The following is a 17,900-nucleotide window of genomic DNA, read 5'->3' on the forward strand; positions in this document are numbered from 1 at the left end:
CATGTTTGTGTTTCCAATAAAATTTGTTTTGGCAAATGATCCCTGTGATAAATTGTTTAACAAGCATTCTGTACTTCAGCATATGTAGGCCTGATGCTCAGGTCTGGTGGATCTATAGCTAAGTAAGGAGCCAAAGGAGAAGGAACAAGGATGGCTTTATGCCAGGGACCATCAGTGCCCCTGGCACTGATTTGAGAGGGTTCAGAGCTGCATATGTCTGAGTCTGGCTAGTAGTGGTTCCAGCCACTGGAAATCATTATCTTGCAGGTGTTCTTCAGTCACCCCTCCTTCCCTGGCTGATACCAACAGGCCCCCTAAGCTAGAAGTTGTGAGAAAAGGTGACATAGAACCAGATCATTGATACTGGAGGAATGTTCAGTTATCCAAGTAAGATGGTTTTAAAGCCAGTTTGTGCTGCTGGAGTAAGAAGGAAGATGTAAGGTTAAAAAAATCCATAGATCACTCCTACCTAAGCATCCTTGCCTTCCCTCATACAAATAACAGAGATAATGGTAAATAAATAAAGCCTCCCAAAATAAAGTAAACAATGCTATTTAATGGAATGACCCCGCTCCTCCGTACATTCCTAATCCTTAACATACACAATTTGTAACCAGTGATTTAAAAGTACCTCAAATTTACTAAATAAAGATCAAATCCACCACGAGTAAGCAACGATTTCTAATAGCAGCAATTACTGCATTTATTTAACAGCTAAATGTTTCAAGTTTCCTAGCTGCACTTTGAAAAAATGTGTACAGAGTATTTCTAAATTGATCAGCATGCTCACTGCAGGCTACATGAATATATCACATCCTCAGATTCAACAGCTTACCTGGCTGTACATATTTTTCATCAAGTCCAGCTTCCTCTTCACTCTAGTGTGTTGAAGATCTCATCTTGCCTTCATAGATATTACACAGAATGGCATTATATTATAATTAGTATGTTGTTGATACTGTTGTTTCATGTAAAAAGAAACTTATTTACAGTGTCTCAAGAAACACTTCAGTCCCTGATTAGGAGATTGTAGTTGAAGCAGTGTCTGTCTAGGTCTGTGCAGCTGGGTTATGACTTCATGACCTTAGGCTATGTTAGGTCATCTGGAATCATTGTTGATAATGGTAATAGGGTGAGAAGAGTGTCCTTCTCTCTCTGCTCAGCGTGTGTGTGTGGTGGGGGAGAGGGAGAAAGGTCATTTATTTATTTTTAAAATAAAAATAAAGTTTGTCATTATAATTGTACCTAACCACCCTATATATGTGTTAAGAAACAGCAGTGACCTACTATGACCTGCATTATCTTTTTCCTTGAATTATGGTGCAGCTGTAGTTACACCGTAGTTAAGGTTACATTACAAATTCAGTTTAATAGAACTTTAAACAGCATCTTTTTCAATGTGATTTTACAAGGCAAATATAAAAATACAGACTATAAACACTGAGAATATTTGAATTTGTCAAGATTTGATAAATAATGACATAGGATGACCATGAGCTGCCAATGTGATATGGCAGTGGGAAAGGCTAATGCAACCTTAGGATGCATTGGGCAAAGTTTTTCCTATAGCAATAGGTAAGTGTTATTACCATTGTCCAAGGCACTAATGAGACCTCATCTGGAATACTGTGTGCAGGCAAGTTTGTTCTTCCATATTTAAAAAAGATAAAATCATACTGGAATAGGTGCAGAGAAGTTTTTCTAGCATGATCAGAGGAATGGAGAACTTGCCTTACAAGAGGAGACTTAAGGAGCATGGCTTGTATAGTCTGACAAAAGGAAGGCTGAGGGGAAAGATGATTGCTCTCTGCAAATATATCAGAGGGATAAACACTGAGGGAGAGGAGTTATTTAGGTTAAGAGCTAAAATTGGCTCAAGAACAGATGGATACAAACTGGCCATCAACAAATTTAGGCTTGAAATTAGACAAAGGTTATAGGTATTGAAAGCTGTTACATATTTCCATATTTTGGTATGTCAGAGATGAATACATTTCCTAAATGGAAATTAATGTAACAGAAAAGTTAAGAAAGGAAAACAATATTCAGGGACCCTGATTTTTCTTCCATTTAAGTACATTGAAGATTTATCCCTCATTTAAAATTAAGCAACATAGGGCCAGGACCTTGTATTAACATTTCAGTATAAGTGATAAATCCTCTCACTGGAAACTTGTATGAAAATCACACTTGGGGAGAAAATATTTTAAAGAGATTTATCAAAAAGGAATATCAAAATAGTATAGTGGAATGGGGATGAGAAAGGAAAAATGTGGATGCAAACAAAAAAATGAGCAAGATTTTTGGTGGCTGAATTTGAAATTCATAACACGCAATTACTGTGAAAATTCATGTCATGTGCCACATCTATCATTTTTCTTTGAGAAATTTAGAGGAAATAACATTTGAAACCTCTTTTTTTCTCCACCTCTTCCCCATGACCTTTATTCCCTTAACAAATAAGGCCTAGCCTAATATCTACTGACACTGTTCTGTTACAGTAAATTGGTGAGTACAGTGAACACACTTCAAAATGTATACGTATTTAAAATAAGGAAATCATATTTAGTCATTTTTTATATTTAATATCTTTCAAAAATCATACTGTGATTTTCTATATCATTCTTTCCTCTCTCTTTCTCGATAGGAAAAATAATCCACTATTCAACACGTAGGTAATCCTATTATGAGAGGTTGCCAGGTTAAAATATTAAAAGTTAAAACAGAAAGGTGATTGGATCAGTTAAAAATCCTCACCGATTTAAACTAATTAATTGAAAGTCAGTAGATGGCAGCAAAGGATACATTAGAAATGGCTGATGTATTCCTTAAACTGTTAACCCCCGCACCAATTTCTTTAATTATTTTCACCAAAGCTTCTCAATGGTCTAAACGTTCATAATTAATAGTTATACTGTAACCGTTAAGATGACTATATAATATAATTTGAATATCACATCAGAACCTAAAGTGATTGCCCAATCCAAACAAGGGGGAAATGTTTCCATTTTCAATTTAGAACTGGTTTCTCAGCCTCGCTGAAATGGAAAAGATGTTTAGTTTTCCGAGTGATTATTTACAGCAACTCTCGTGATACCCTATTTATGTAAAAAGTATGTATTTAGTTATAAAAACCACCAAAGCAAAAAACGTCACTCACAGTGACGAGGGGAAGGCAGGGAAGGGCACAGGGCTCTGTCCCACTCCCGCCGTTTCTCTGCAACATTGCCGGGTATCAGAGCAGGCCGACCGCTCTCGATCAAGCTTCGGGAAATGGCGGCGATTGGGAGAGAGGGACCAAAGGCAGGCAGGGGAAGAACGGATGTGCCAGGAAACCTGATTGGTCAGATTCTGCCGCAGACTCCAAATGCTAGAAACCCAGAGAGGAGTGTTTTCAAACTAAAACAACCGCGCGCAGCAGACCCGCGTCTGCCTCTCTCTGCTCAGCAGACGCACCGGAAGGAAGGGCAGAGTTTGAGACTGAAATTAGTTTGAAAGCGGCTGTTCTTTAAAGTGAGGAAAAGGAAACGCCCAGTGTTGCAGGGAAACGAGGCATTCCATTATAATTCCTGGACGTAGGGCTTGAGAATGAGTCTCTGCAAATTTCGCATCCTAACTCTGTCTGAAGCCAGGTTTGGGGGGTTCCTATTTATGTTAAGAGCAAGCCTGTGGGTGTAATTCTAGCCATGAGCAGATAAGGGCGGGTGTTGGAGGAGGGTTCTATAAGCCCGCCCTTTTCCTTTTCAGTTCTCAATCAGGTCGCGTGGCAGACAATATAGCCAGACTTCAGGCTAACAGGCCCCCGTAACATTGTGAGTTGCTGTTTGCTTGCTGCTCTGTTGTTGCTGTGTGGCATTTCAATATGTCTGGGCGCGGTAAGGGAGGTAAAGGGTTAGGGAAAGGAGGCGCTAAGCGCCATCGGAAGGTGCTGCGGGACAATATCCAAGGCATTACAAAGCCGGCTATTCGTCGCTTGGCTCGGCGCGGGGGAGTGAAGCGTATTTCGGGCTTGATTTACGAGGAGACCCGGGGTGTGCTGAAGGTTTTCTTGGAGAATGTGATCCGCGATGCTGTCACCTACACCGAGCATGCCAAGCGGAAAACCGTAACGGCTATGGACGTGGTTTATGCTCTGAAGCGCCAGGGACGCACTCTCTATGGTTTTGGCGGCTAACCGGATCCCTTAGTCTACAGGATAACACAAAGGCTCTTTTAAGAGCCACCCATACGTTCACAAGAAGAGTTGTGATTCTTGTGTTCTCGTGCTGTGATGTGAATACTTTCAATGGAAAAAAGCGAAATACTTAACTAGTACACTAAATATTTTGTAGGTTAGTGTCGATAAGTGCCTTGGTTTAGCAGCGTGGGTGTATTTTCCAGCAATAAAATTAGTGGTGGCCTCCTTGAGTGACAGTACAGTATTTAAGAGGAAAATTCAAAAGAAATGATTCTCTTTTACTGAAAACATGAAAGAATCTTTGGGTTTTAAATATTAATTTCTACATTCAAAGACCATTTACATGACTTCAGATACAGCATGTTTTGGTGAACCCCCCTCAGCAGCAGGAGCACAGCAGTCTGGATCTCCCGGGAGGTGATGGTCGAGCGCTTGTAATGAGCCAGGCGCGATGCTTCCCCGACAATACGCTCAAAAATACCACTTATAAAAGAACCGATTCCAATGACCTTGGAGGAGATGCCACTGTCCGGGTGAATTTACTTCACCACTTTGTAAACATACACGAAGTAACTTCCAACCCTGCTTTTTCTGTGTTTTTTTGTCCCCCTTTTGGGTCTTGCTCACATCTTAGACCCCTTCTCGGGAGCAGGAGATTTCGATGGTTCTGGCATCTCAAGGTTTTTTAGGATCTCCCTGTTGCTCAGTTACAGAGTGATAATAGCGTCTGTTTCTCTGTTTAGTAGGACGCTATGCAAAGAAAAGCATTGCATTCTTAAAATTCAAATTCATAAAGGAAAACGTCCTTATGGACCTTTTCTCTCCTTTCCCCCATCCCCCTTGGTCAGACGCAGTATTCCAGGACAACAAACCTATCACCGGCTCTTAGGTGGATGTAGTTAAATTACTTCTTAGAAAAATATTTGTATCGTTAACCAAAGGCTCTTTTCAGACCTATTCTGCTTTTCATAAAAGAGCTGATATTCTTTACAACTTATTTTTTTTAATCGTTTGAATACATATGTAGCAGGTTATTTGGGCTTCAAAACAAACCAAAATTTTCCTTTGCAATCTGTTGACATATTGACATCAAATGTAAGTTTGGGGTTTTTTTATACCGTTGAAAGTACAACTATTTTAACATTGAATATTTTACTAAACCCCTGCAGTTGCTTCAGGGCTATGTACTAGAGATCTCCGCATTTAAAAGGAGGTTGTTTATGTATTTTTAAAGGCACGTTGATTTTAAGAGCCTGTGAAAACCGAGTTACTCAAGTTAATTTTCAGCACTTTCGTCTAAATGTTATGAAAATAATACAACTCTTCTTGTGAAAGTGTGGGTGGCTCTTAAAAGAGCCTTTGTGTTATCCTGTAGACTAAGGGATCAGGTTAGCCGCCAAAACCATAGAGAGTGCGTCCCTGGCGCTTCAGAGCATAAACCACGTCCATAGCCGTTACGGTCTTCCGCTTGGCATGCTCGGTGTAGGTGACAGCATCGCGGATCACATTCTCCAAGAAAACCTTCAGCACTCCCCGGGTCTCCTCGTAAATCAAGCCCGAAATACGCTTCACTCCCCCGCGCCGAGCCAAGCGACGAATGGCCGGCTTCGTAATGCCTTGGATATTGTCCCGCAGCACCTTCCGATGGCGCTTAGCGCCTCCTTTCCCTAGCCCTTTACCTCCCTTACCGCGCCCGGACATGCTGTAATGACACACAGCAACAACACACAGCTAAACGTACCGCTACTCAGAAATTATTGTATTCCTGTTAGCCTGAAGTCTGGCTATATTGTCTGCCACGCGACCTGATTGAGAACTGAAAAGAAAAAGGCGGGCTCTCGCCTCCCTCCCTACTCCCCCCTCCCACCCGCCGTTGTTTGTGCTCACTGCTAGTTACTTCCCCCGCCCCAGGCTTTCAATGACAATAAATACAAAACCCCCAAACAGGTTTCTACAAAAACCTGGCCTCAAGTTAGGATGCGGCGGAGACTCATTGGTCATTATCAAGCCCTAAGTCCGGGATTTATAACTGAGTCTCCCCGTTTCCCTGCAACACTGGGCGTCTCCGTTCCTCTCTTTAAAGAACAGCCGCTTTTTGTCGCCGATAGTTTCAGTCTCTGCCCTCCCAGCGTCTGCCGACTCCGAGCAGAGAGAGGGAGGCCGACGCGGGTCTGCTGCGCGCGGTTGTTTTAGTTTGAAAACGCTCCTCTCTGGAGTCTGCGGCAGAATCTGACCAATCAGGTTTCCTGGCACATCCGTTCTTCCCCTCCCTGCCCTTGGCCCCTCTCTACCAATCGCCGCCATTTTGACCGAGCTGCCTGCCCTGGTGATAATATTACCCAGACCATGCAGCAGAGAGGCGGCAGGACTGGGTCTGGGAGCGGGACAGGGCCCTGTGCTCTCATCCTCTTTCCCCTCGTTACTGTGATTGACGTTTCTGCTTTGGTTATTTATTTGTGCAGTGTGCGCATAAGTATGACATCGTGAGTCTGGCTGTGAATCACTGCAAACCGGATCGCTTGGGAAACCAAAGATTTGTTTCTGAGCAGTGAACACCCCGCCCCATAATGCAGGACTCAAGAGACGGCGCGAGAGACGAATCTTTAATTGATAAGCTGAAACAATTGGTTGAGTGTCTTTGATACGTGTTGACAAGAATATATACGATCATTATTTCTACTATCGTTCAGAATATTTGATATCAGGAACAAGCATGTTTTTTTGATTTTGCAAGAGCCTGGCGTCATGATAGATACATTCAGGAAATGGCGAGTGTGTCAGTGCTGGTGTAGTTGAGGGGAGGCGGAAGGAGGAGGAAAGGGGGAAGTCCCTGCATGCTGGCTCAAGATACTTGCATTCATAATAATAATAATCAAAAGGATAGTTCCAGGATTAACTCTTGTTTGAACACTTACCAAGTGAAACTGGAATGTGCATTTTGTAATCTCTGGATGTGGGCAGCAATGAAATCTAGGCTAGTATTCACAATTAGATTTCCTTTCCTGACTCAACACTAAAACTTTCAATCTAAGCATCTCTACCTAGATCTCCTGGACAGAGTTTCACTGTTAGGGACATATCAGGTAGGTCACCTTAGTTTCATATTATACATAGAAGCATGACAGTGCATAGCCATAGTAACAAAATGTCATGTATATACAGTACTTTTTAGATAGTTGCAAACTTTTACTAATTTATTTTGGCAAAATGGCTGTGAGATCAGTCAGTCAAACAGGATTGTCCCTTTTAACAGAGGGGAAACTGAAATAGGGGAAGGAAGTCTTAGTTCAGTCCAAAGGAGAAGGAATCACTTTCAGAGGCAGGAGTAGAACTTGTCAGACTGTTTTTGTCTGTCTCTCCATAAACAGAATTTAATTTGTTGCCATCAGAATGTTCATTTAGAGAAGCTTTTTCATACTTAGTGCAATTTTATCAGGACACTTGGTCAATATATTGTTTAGCATGAAAAAAATGACATCTTTCCGATAAAGTATTCTCACATTTACTAATCTTTTAACAACAGAAAAGTTTCTTCATTTCCTTGTGATTAATACATGACAATAGTTGCTTACTATTAGAGCTAGGATGACTGCTTAAAACATTAAGGCCATAGACAATAAAACTGATTAAGAAAATATATTCTTAAATATTTTATAACAGTTTGTAGAAGATTAATATTCTCAATTTTAACTTAATCTCAAGATAAATGAATAATAGGAAATTAAGTGTTGCATAAAATAATTACATTGTCAAAGAAATAACTGTGCTAAATTAATTGAATAGTTTCCAGAAAACATGAAATAAGTCTCCCATGTTCATTTAAATTATCTCATTGTGCATATAAATGAAAATATTGTCTTTCATTTTCTGATCACAGATGAGCAACAAAAAGTGTGACTGATTCATAGGTCAATATAGGAGCAACCTAGCTTTAAATTGTAAAACATATACATATGTTCTTTAAGTATACTATCTAATTGGGGCAACAATAGAGAATGAATTTAGAATTTATTTCTGTATTATTGTACTGTATGTCATATACTCAGAATTATGTCTCTTCACCTGTTATTGTGTGATTATATTGTAACAAATGAATTCTCAAAGAACAAAATGGGCACATTAAGTTTTACTCAGAAAATTCCACAGAAAAAACAGACATTCCTCAGGGGTTCATTGAAAGAGGCCTCTTCACACTGATTGAAAGAAAAAAAAATTCAAAAGATTTGGGTGAGAGTAAAATTAATTTGGCTTAGTTACCTGAAAACATCCTGACACTGTAAATAGGTAAGACTGCTTAAATAATATAATTTATTGAACAATTTATTTTTTTTCTGGGTAGGACTGATTGTTGCTGTGTCTTCATTTTCAGCCTCTTTGGGAGGATGGACAAATCTTAGGAGAGATGAGTTGTTGTAGACTGGGTTTAACCTTTTATTATGGGATATGAGTTACCAACACCCTTCTTTTAAGATAGTGGTGTGAGACAGTTAAATAGCTATTTCTCTCTGCCTCCCCCCATATCCACCATCAAAAACAGGCATATATGTGAGTCCACCCAGGATTTTGAATAATGTTGGCAGAAGGCTTTAGTTGAGCATTCTTTCGGTAGCAGGGGGAGTGAGCTGCATTCATGATACAGGGTCAGGAGCAGCCAGAAAGGCAATTAGTGTTGCTGTTATACAGAAATGTTAGTAATGTGGCCCAGAGAGAAAGCTAAGAGAGCAAATTTTTTAAGCAGAGTAGTGGCTGAAAAGTAACATTTGGAAAAGTCAGCAAATTGTCTCTTGCTGTTAGATTCCTCCTGTTATCGGGAAACCGGACTTTATGTATAATTCTGTAAATAAACAAGATTGCATCAAAGAAAATGGTTATATCATCAATTTCTCCTCACACCTGGAACAACCCACAACACCCTAAATGTAGCTGTCTACTTAGCTCAAAAGGGATAACAATACAATAAAAGCCTATTGAAATATATGCACCCTAGGGTTAAACCAAAAGCTATTTCAGGAACCATAAACTTAAAAAAAATTGCAATACATGAACTTTCAAATTATATATATATATATATATATATGCTTTGGGACATACAAGATAAACTGTTAAATTCCTTTTAGAATACAATGTACAGTATTTTTACAAAGGAGGAAATTAAGGTGGATAATGATTTATTCATGATCTTTGGATTGTGTCTCCAAATCAAACTTTGTACTATGGAACTACAGTTCCAACATTCAGTGTGCCTCTTGGAGCATGCTAGCCACAAGGCATCAGAGTGCCTAAAATTTAGAGGTTGCAATGCTGGTATTGACCATTCTGAAGTGTCTCACAGATTCATAGACTTTAAAGTCAAAAGGGACCATTGGGATTTTCTAGCCTGACCTCCTGTATGTTACAGGCCACAGGACTCCCCTGTTTATGTTTTGTTAACTCACAGATTGGGATCTGCTATTCATGTGCTAAGGACATGACTCTCATTCGATAATGACAGAAAGACTTTAATTACTATACTTGTAAACAAATAAAATGAGCCCCCAAACCAAAAGTCCAGTATATTTTAGCTGCAAACGCAATTATCCTCACCAATGCAGGCAAGATGCAGCTATTTCCCTCTGCCTCCCCACATCTCCACCATCAAAAACAGGCATACGTGTGAGTCCACCCAGGATTTCTTAGCAGCTTCCCCCAAGAGCCTGGATCCGTGGTTTCAGAAGACAGCTGGACAAAAATGGCAGGTCTTGTCAGTTGTTTGTCCAGAATGACCCTTCACTCTTGAAGCTTGCTTGCCTTTTTTATTTCCATTGCTTCTCTTATATATTCTTAAATGTAATGTTTTTCAAAGTATTTTGGTAATTTACATGAGTAAACACAGGAATTCCCGAAAACAATACAAGTGGGAGAGACCCATGTGTTTTATTTAGTTAAAAGGCACTATCCATCTAGATTTGTTGTTTAGTTTCAGTGTTCCACCCTTCAAACAAAGGGGTATTGGGTTTGTTGTGACTAAATTGAGCAATATCTGGGGTGGCATCCAGCCATGGGCTTTGATCATAAGATATTTTGAGAGATCTGGATCCATGGAGATCTAGCACGCCTGACATTTAACACATTTCTGTTTACTGCATAGATGAGTTACTCCCAGAGGATAAGTTCATCAGGGAAGATGGTCCAGGCAAAAGAGGCAATTAATAAACAGTTATCTTAATGAAATACCAGACATACTTTGAGAATGGAAAGACAGCGTGGGTGTGTTGCAATGAGAAACAACCACCCCTTTTCAAAAGGGACTCCAGCCACCATTTCACATACTCTGCAATATGCCACATATTAATATTTGGTAGCTTAATTTTATAAGTAGGTCCAGCCTAGCAGAAATTTCATGGTCTAAAGTTTCAATAGCTGTGCTTGAACTAGAGCATATATTTTAAGAAAATAAATACATAAATATATAGATCTTGCTTTAAAATTTTCCAGTGATGGAGAATCCACTGAAACCATTGGATAATTGTTCTAATGATTAATTACCATTACTGTTAAAAATTTGCACCGTATTTCTAGTCTGTCTAGTTTCATCAACTTCCAGATTGAAGAGCTCTCTATTATCACATTTCTGATCCCCATTTATATTTATAGACTGTGATCAAGTCACCTCTTAACATTGTCTTTGGTAGGCTAAATAGAGCTCTTTAAGTTTTTCAACTATAAGGAATGTTTTCCAATTCTTTAGTCATTCTCGTGGTTCTTCTCAGAACCCTCTCCAATTTATCAATGTCCTCCTTGAAGAGATCATTCAAGGTAAGTTGGACCATTAAACATGTCTCTAAGTCAAAGGACAAAAAGAGGGGGATAGTGGGTTTGTTATAATAAGCTATAAATCCAGTGTCCCCATTCAGTCCTTGATTTTTAGTGTGTAGCAGAGTTATGAATTTAAACTCCAGGCTCTTCTTTTGAAAGTGTTGTGCAGGTTTCCTTGTCTGCCTTCAGGTAGACTATGGGATAACTGTCATAGTGCCTAAGATAGAATGACTTCTGCTGGTTGGGCTCTATGATGGGGTGTGCCTGCCCCGCACTAGAGGCAAGGAAACTGACTCTTCATTATAGGCAGAAGTCCCACCTCTTAGACTGTGCTGGGCATGCTCCAACTCCTGTCTCAGTATAAAAGAGAGCAGCCTAGCTCATTCAGGGCTGACCACCAAGGAGGAAGAACAGAGCCCTGCTGGAGGCTCCTGCCACAGAACCAGCATAACAATGGACCGGGAGAATCGGAGACCCGATGAACCCAGGAGGAGTCTCAGAACCTGTGGCCGCCCACCCAAAGGCTGGACACATTGAAGGACCTGGGGACTCTGCCAAACAATGGACCATCATTGAGGGAGTTGGGGTAAGAAGTAGCACAGGGAAGGGGGGCTAGCCCTGACCAGCAGGGAGAGTCAGCATATTGCAGAAGGATTCCTGCTGACCCAGTAGCAACTTGTACCCCCACCTCCATTAGGTCCCTGGACTGGGGCACAGAAGAGCAGGGAGGGTCTTGTTACCCAAATAACAAATATCACAGGATCTTTTTAGGGAATAAGGCAACAAGCCACGTTTATTATGAACATGGAAACTTGGTAAATAGTAACAAAGAAAAGAAAAGTATCAACACTGTAATAATATCAATATTGTGCTTTAACAACATAGTATCAATAATGCAACCACTATGAAAACAGTATTAACATTGTATCAATACTACAATTACAGAGATTCTTGTTTAATAAAATATACTTTGTTGACACATGTTTCAATTGGAACTTTTATTCATCCTCACACACACTGACAGGCATACACAGACAGAGACAGACAAACACACACACAGGTTCCACAGATGTTATAGTTACCAGCCTCTTGGTGCTCGTGACAGTCACTGGCCAGATGACTAGAGCATGAGGATGAGGAGCAAGGTCCTGCCGATGCGCACTGGTACTCCTGGCTGGTGTGATGTTGTAGACCCGAACCTCCAGCCTTCATCTTCTTGTCCCATTTTATAGGGAAAGGACCCCATGTAAGTCTATGGGTTTTGCACTGTCATGCTGCAACTGCATTCTTGGTGTGATTCTTAATCACCCACATTCTTGCAAGCCTGATCAGATTTTGTCCTTTGAAATGTGCTGGCTCCAAAGTTATCAGGGTGGGTTCCTCTTCGGCCATTTGATCATCTTCACTCCTTTCTTCCTTCCTCAAGCGTTTTAGGTGAGGCTGGTGTTTTCTTCATGTCTGTTTCAATATCCCTCACTCAGACCAATTGTTCAATCACTCTCCCTGTCTACACCCAACTCAATTGCTCAGCCATTCACACTTCAATCACTCAGTGCCAACTCTTAGGTGAAGAACTTACATATTATTTTTAGAGCAAACATTATTTCATTTTTGCCAGTGTCTTTTACAATTGAGAGTAGATATATATTACATTTCACAGTGTGGCTTTTTATACTTACAAATATATTGAAAGTGAGTAAAATGAACAGATAAAATGGTTTTCAAACAAATAGACTTATAGAAAGTAAGTGAACATTTAAAAGAGTAAAACAAGAGTCAGTTGAGGTTTTAACTTTTGATTAAAGTTACAGTGTGTCAGGCTGAAGTGCCTTTTGGTAGGAAGTGGGGGGGTGTTTGTGGCTCTGTTCTTTCATGTATTTCTCAAAAACAGGATTGGGCCAACAGTCTGAGCCCCCCTACCTTGGGCACCATGTGCTTCTAGGTGGTGCTGCACGCCGCCAATGGGTCTCATTGTCCCCCAGAATTGGGTGATGTTGTTGACTCAGGCCTGTAGGCTGTGTGGCCCTGACCCAGAAGGACTGTCCATGGACTCTGGCCATCAGGCCATACTGCCTCACTTCCCCCGAGCTGTGATACTGACTCTGGCTGCTGAGCCATACTGCCTCACCCCCCAGGCAGAGATACTGACCTGACTGGGGATCATGCAATCTCTCCCCCTGGGAGATCAGATCCTCAAGGGAGGTTGGGGATGGACCACCCGAACAGGCCCCCACAAACTCGTGGGTTTTGGTGTGACTGCACCACTGGCACTATTGTAGCTACACCACTAACTGGACACTGTATTCCAATAGTGGTCACACCAGTGCCAAATACAAAGGTAATATAATCTCAGCTCTTACTTGACATTCCCCTTTTTATACATCCTAAGATTGTATTAGCCCTTTTGGCCACGGCATCATACTAGTAGCTCATGTTCAGCTGACTATCCACTATTACCCTAAGTCTTTTTAACAGTCACTGTTTCCCAGAATAGATGTATGTTTGTAGATATATGACTTTACATTTGGATGTATTGATACAATATTGTTTGGTTGTGGCCAGTTTACCAAGAAATCCAGATTGTTGTGTGAGAGTGGCCTGTTCTTTTAATTATTTACCATTCCTCCAGTCTTTGTGCCATCAGCTACCTTTATTTTTGATGTTTTGATGTTTTCTTCCAGGTCACCGATAAAAATGTTAAATAGCTTATGGCCAAGAACCAATCACTGCAAGACTCCACTAGAAACATAGCCACTCAACAACAATTCTCCGTTTATAATATTTTGAGGCCTATCTGTTAACAAATTTTGAATCCAGTGAATGTACACCATCTTGATTTTGTACTGTTGTACTTTATAAATCAAGATATCATATGGCACAGAACTCTAAATATATTACAGCAACATTGTTACAGAAGCCAACATGCTGAGTTGGGAGCTGCCTAAATTAGCCAGTCAGCAATGCATAGGAGATGGGTATGGCCTAAGCCCTGCTTCTCTCAGAAAGTTGGGCTACCACTCCAGGCTGTAGGAAGGAGCCTTTCTCTACTTGCAATTCATAGCCATGAACCCTCTCCTGAGATTAGGCACCTACTCACCACAGCCCTTTCTTGTGACAAACTGAGGAAGAGAGAGTGGTGCTCTTCCCCACCATCAGTAGGCCAGTGGTTGGAGCACACATTTGGGATGTGGGAGATGCAGATTGGAATTCCCTCTCTGCCAGATTTGGAGCAGGGATTGGAACTTCAGTCTACTATATCCCATTCCCAGGTTAGTGCTTTAACCACTGAGATATGAGTGGAGGGCAGCACCACCTCTTGGCTGTTTTTTGTGTAGTTTGGTCAAGTTTGCAGTATGCCTACTGGATTGGGCCACACAGGCAAAATAGATGGAGGAATATCTACATTGTGAATCCTGCTGGGGTTTAGGTATAATGGTGCTGAGCAGCTCAGTGGCATCAGGATTTAGGTGGCTTTGTGCATGCCCACTGACACAAATTTAACCAGCATGGGGACTTTCCCAGTGGAAACTTCTGCACCTCCAAGATTATACAACAGAGGAGTCCTGAAGAACTCAATGGCACCTAAATGTTGGATTGAGGAGCCTAAAGTTCTAGTCAGGCATCTAAGCCCCTTTGTGGATCAAACCCAAAATGAATTACCCAGAAGCCACCAGTTGAGCCATAAATAAAACTCAATTCTCCTGAGGCCAAGTCCAGTACACCATCACAGTGGTTAAAAGATAAGAAAGACCATCTCAGTCCTGTTGACCTAATGAAGCATTCAGCCTAAAAATAACTTTAATCTTATCTGTCATTTACAGTCTTTTGCCAATGATGGACTGATTGAAATCAAGGCAATTTTAAATCAGCAATTTAAATCATGATTTAAATCACCAAGTGCAAAGCCTTGATTTAATTAACTTTTCCATTTATACTTCTGTTATTTGCTAAAAAGAAAGGTGCATTAGCTGATATAACTATTAAAACATGTTGATTAACAACTAAATAGAGCCTTTACACTAGATTTGGTACATTTTTTTGCTACCTAGGAGGGTACACTATATAACTATATACATATATTTAAGTAATTATACAGCTTAATATTTTCAGATTCTTATTAACTGTACACTTTTAGTATGCTAGAAAATTGTGAATGATATATTGCTTATTTACTAGATAATTATTTTTCTGCTCATGATTTGTGTCAAGCTGCATTAGGATGGTAACTGGAATTTAATTACACATTACATTAATTATCTGCGGCCAAAACAGCAGATAAGATTTATTTTTATTAAATAAAATAACTTTAAATGCTTTGGATACATAAATATCTCTTAACAAAACATGCTTCACATTTGCAACTTAGTGATTTATTCAAAAGGAGGATTAACTGTTGTCAGAGAATGTAACTGATTATTTCACATCTACCTAGGAAAATTTTCAGTTATGCTTAAGTGAATGTGACTGGAGCTTAAATTCTTACTTGCCTAAGTCTTTGAAAATGAGATAGTCTCCCAAATTACTTAGGCTGCCCTTCAAACTTGTACAACTAGTAGATCTCATCTCCTCGCTCCTTGCTTTAATTAATTTTAAACAGGTTAACTTTTAAAAAGAAAAACTTACTATAATTTAAATAAAATACAAAATCTGATTTACGTTTTTAAAAATCATCAGTTTTTATCCATCTTTCTTTTGCCCAAATGCAGCTATTGTAATACTCTTAATTAAGGCCAAAAAAAACCTGTTAGCATGGTTAAAATTGCCCAGCATTTCCTGGTGCCCTTACAAGAGACTTCAAGTGAATGTACACTTACCCTCTGAAAACCAGGAAACAAAGATATAATGTAACATTAAAGTGTGCCACTCTACAGATGGTTTCACAGTGTATTGTAGGAGACCCTGTCCATCACATCTGGGGATTTTGGGCAGAAATAATATGAACCCAGCAACTCATGAAAGTAAACCAGTCCCAGCTGCACATGCTCCAGATATTTGTCCAAGGCCCTCATTGCAACATGTGGCGAGACATGGATTTAACTCAGAGCAACGTCCTGTATTGCATGTTAGCATTAATGCAACTATCATCTGACAGGAGAATGAATAGCCAGGGCATGAGACATATATGTCCCAAGACAGCTAATTCCCCATTTTCGAGACTGTCTCTTCAGGGACTACAGCGAGGAGGCATGACCCTCCTCTCAGATGCACAGGGAGGGACAGACATGCAGCACTACACCAGGAAATTAAAGTGAAATGTCAAATGTAATGTAATTACATATTATCACGTCTGTTGTCTTTGCCCTGCGAAGGCATGGCACAATTGATCACGTGCAGCTCCATTATATATGAAGTGGCTTCACCTCTTCTCTGCTGCAAATTCTCCATCAGTTGGAGCATATGACAGTGTGATGCCAGCACACCTGGAGTCACTGGGACTGGGTCTGGGTTCAGAGGAGTCCAGGATTTGAGATAAGCTTTCCAAAAAGAGTCTCTCAGATATGTCCTTCTGTTGTTTACTGACTCTTTCTTTCATTTCCCAGTCTTCCCTTCATCTCCCAATCATGCTTCAGAGAATCTGCCACCATTTTTTCCCCTCCCACTCCAGCATCTTCTCTGTTACACTGGACATTGGCAGTATTCATAATTTGCTGGTTCCAAAGAGACAGTAAATCCCAGCTTGCCCAGTCCCCCTGAGATCACTGCTTGACTTAACACACAGCACTTATGTTTATAGCAAAAACAACTAGAAAGTTATTTAACAAAGTATAGAGATTCAAGTTGAAACAAATGGTTACATATAAAATAAAAAATAACACACATTCTAGAACCTAGACTTAACTCGATATTTTCATGTCTTATAGAGAAATGCTCACCCAACGTCCTTCCACATTTTATAGCCAGACTTGGCTGTGATCCTCCACACATGAGACAAACACACTATTAGCTTGTCTCCTGAGCAACATAATTTATGTCGACTTAAACTGTAGTGTAGCCATAGCCTCAATGTAGCCACATGCAAAACTAGGTCAATATAAGCTTTGTTGCATTGACCTAACTTTGTAGAGTAGACCAAAGGCATAGTGGTCTGAAAGATAAGGCTCCATGCTGATTCTTCTCCCACTAGAGTGGCAAGCAAATTGCTACTATGCAAATTACCTCTTCCTGCTGCAACCTCTGATACAAAATTAATAGCCCATTGAATCTGGGCCACACCTAGTTTGAGGTGTTGCCCTCTTTCCTTTGTCTGGAGAAAACCTGTTTACCAAGTCCCCTGATAGGCCTGATTTAAACATCTTTTAGTCACAAACTTTTAAGCATAACATTAGTGAGTATCCATAATTTCACACAAAGCATTTTTATGTATATTTTTAAATGATATTATTGATCAGTGTATTATTAGTTTTCAAATGATATCATACAAAGTATATCTTGAACAAAAGTCATTGCAGTAGTGTGTAGGGTATGAATACTTGTCACACACCCACTCCTTCCAGGAACCTACTTTTAGGCTATGTTCATAGTCAGAGTTGCACTGGCTTAATAAAGTTGTGTTTTAAAGTAGTTTAGTTAAAAGAGTGCAAAATCCTGGGTATACATTCCTAAATCAGTTTAAACCTGGCCAATATTAATATAGGTTAATTCACTAAGCAATTAAGTTAACCTAAATTGATATCAATCAAGTTTAAATTCAATTAAGAGTGTTCACCCAGAAAATTGTACCAGTTTTAAGCCTAAAATTAACTTAACTAAGGCCATGTCCGCACTTGCACTTATGTCAGCAAAACTTTTATTGCTCAGGGGTGTGAAAAAGAACAAGGTACTGGGACAGGATGGAAAGATGCAAGGAATGTGTGGGAGGAGTTTGAGGAGGGCATGGCACACAAATCTGCATAGGCTGCAGAAGGGATTGGAGGGAGCAAGCATGTAT

At 40.1% G+C, this 17,900-nt stretch overlaps 2 protein-coding genes across 2 annotated transcripts; one reads left to right on the forward strand and one right to left on the reverse strand.

Annotated features, from left to right (window-relative positions):
* The first annotated feature begins 3,786 nt into the window (after positions 1 to 3,786).
* LOC137160507 (histone H4) lies at positions 3,787 to 4,223 on the forward strand. Its single transcript, XM_067559073.1, has one exon. It carries the CDS (start codon positions 3,863 to 3,865, stop codon positions 4,172 to 4,174), a length of 312 nt encoding a protein of 103 aa, XP_067415174.1. The 5' UTR covers positions 3,787 to 3,862; the 3' UTR covers positions 4,175 to 4,223.
* A 1,293-nt stretch (positions 4,224 to 5,516) lies between these two features.
* On the reverse strand, positions 5,517 to 5,928 carry LOC137160509 (histone H4). The gene has a single exon (XM_067559074.1). The coding sequence runs from the start codon at positions 5,876 to 5,878 to the stop codon at positions 5,567 to 5,569; it is 312 nt and encodes a 103-aa protein (XP_067415175.1). The 5' UTR covers positions 5,879 to 5,928; the 3' UTR covers positions 5,517 to 5,566.
* Between the last annotated feature and the right edge of the window lie 11,972 nt (positions 5,929 to 17,900).

Source organism: Emydura macquarii, unplaced genomic scaffold (genome assembly GCF_026122565.2).
Source record: "Emydura macquarii macquarii isolate MOO-44397 ecotype Brisbane River unplaced genomic scaffold, CSIRO-AGI_Emac_v2 contig_2205, whole genome shotgun sequence".
NCBI lineage: Eukaryota > Metazoa > Chordata > Testudines > Chelidae > Emydura > Emydura macquarii.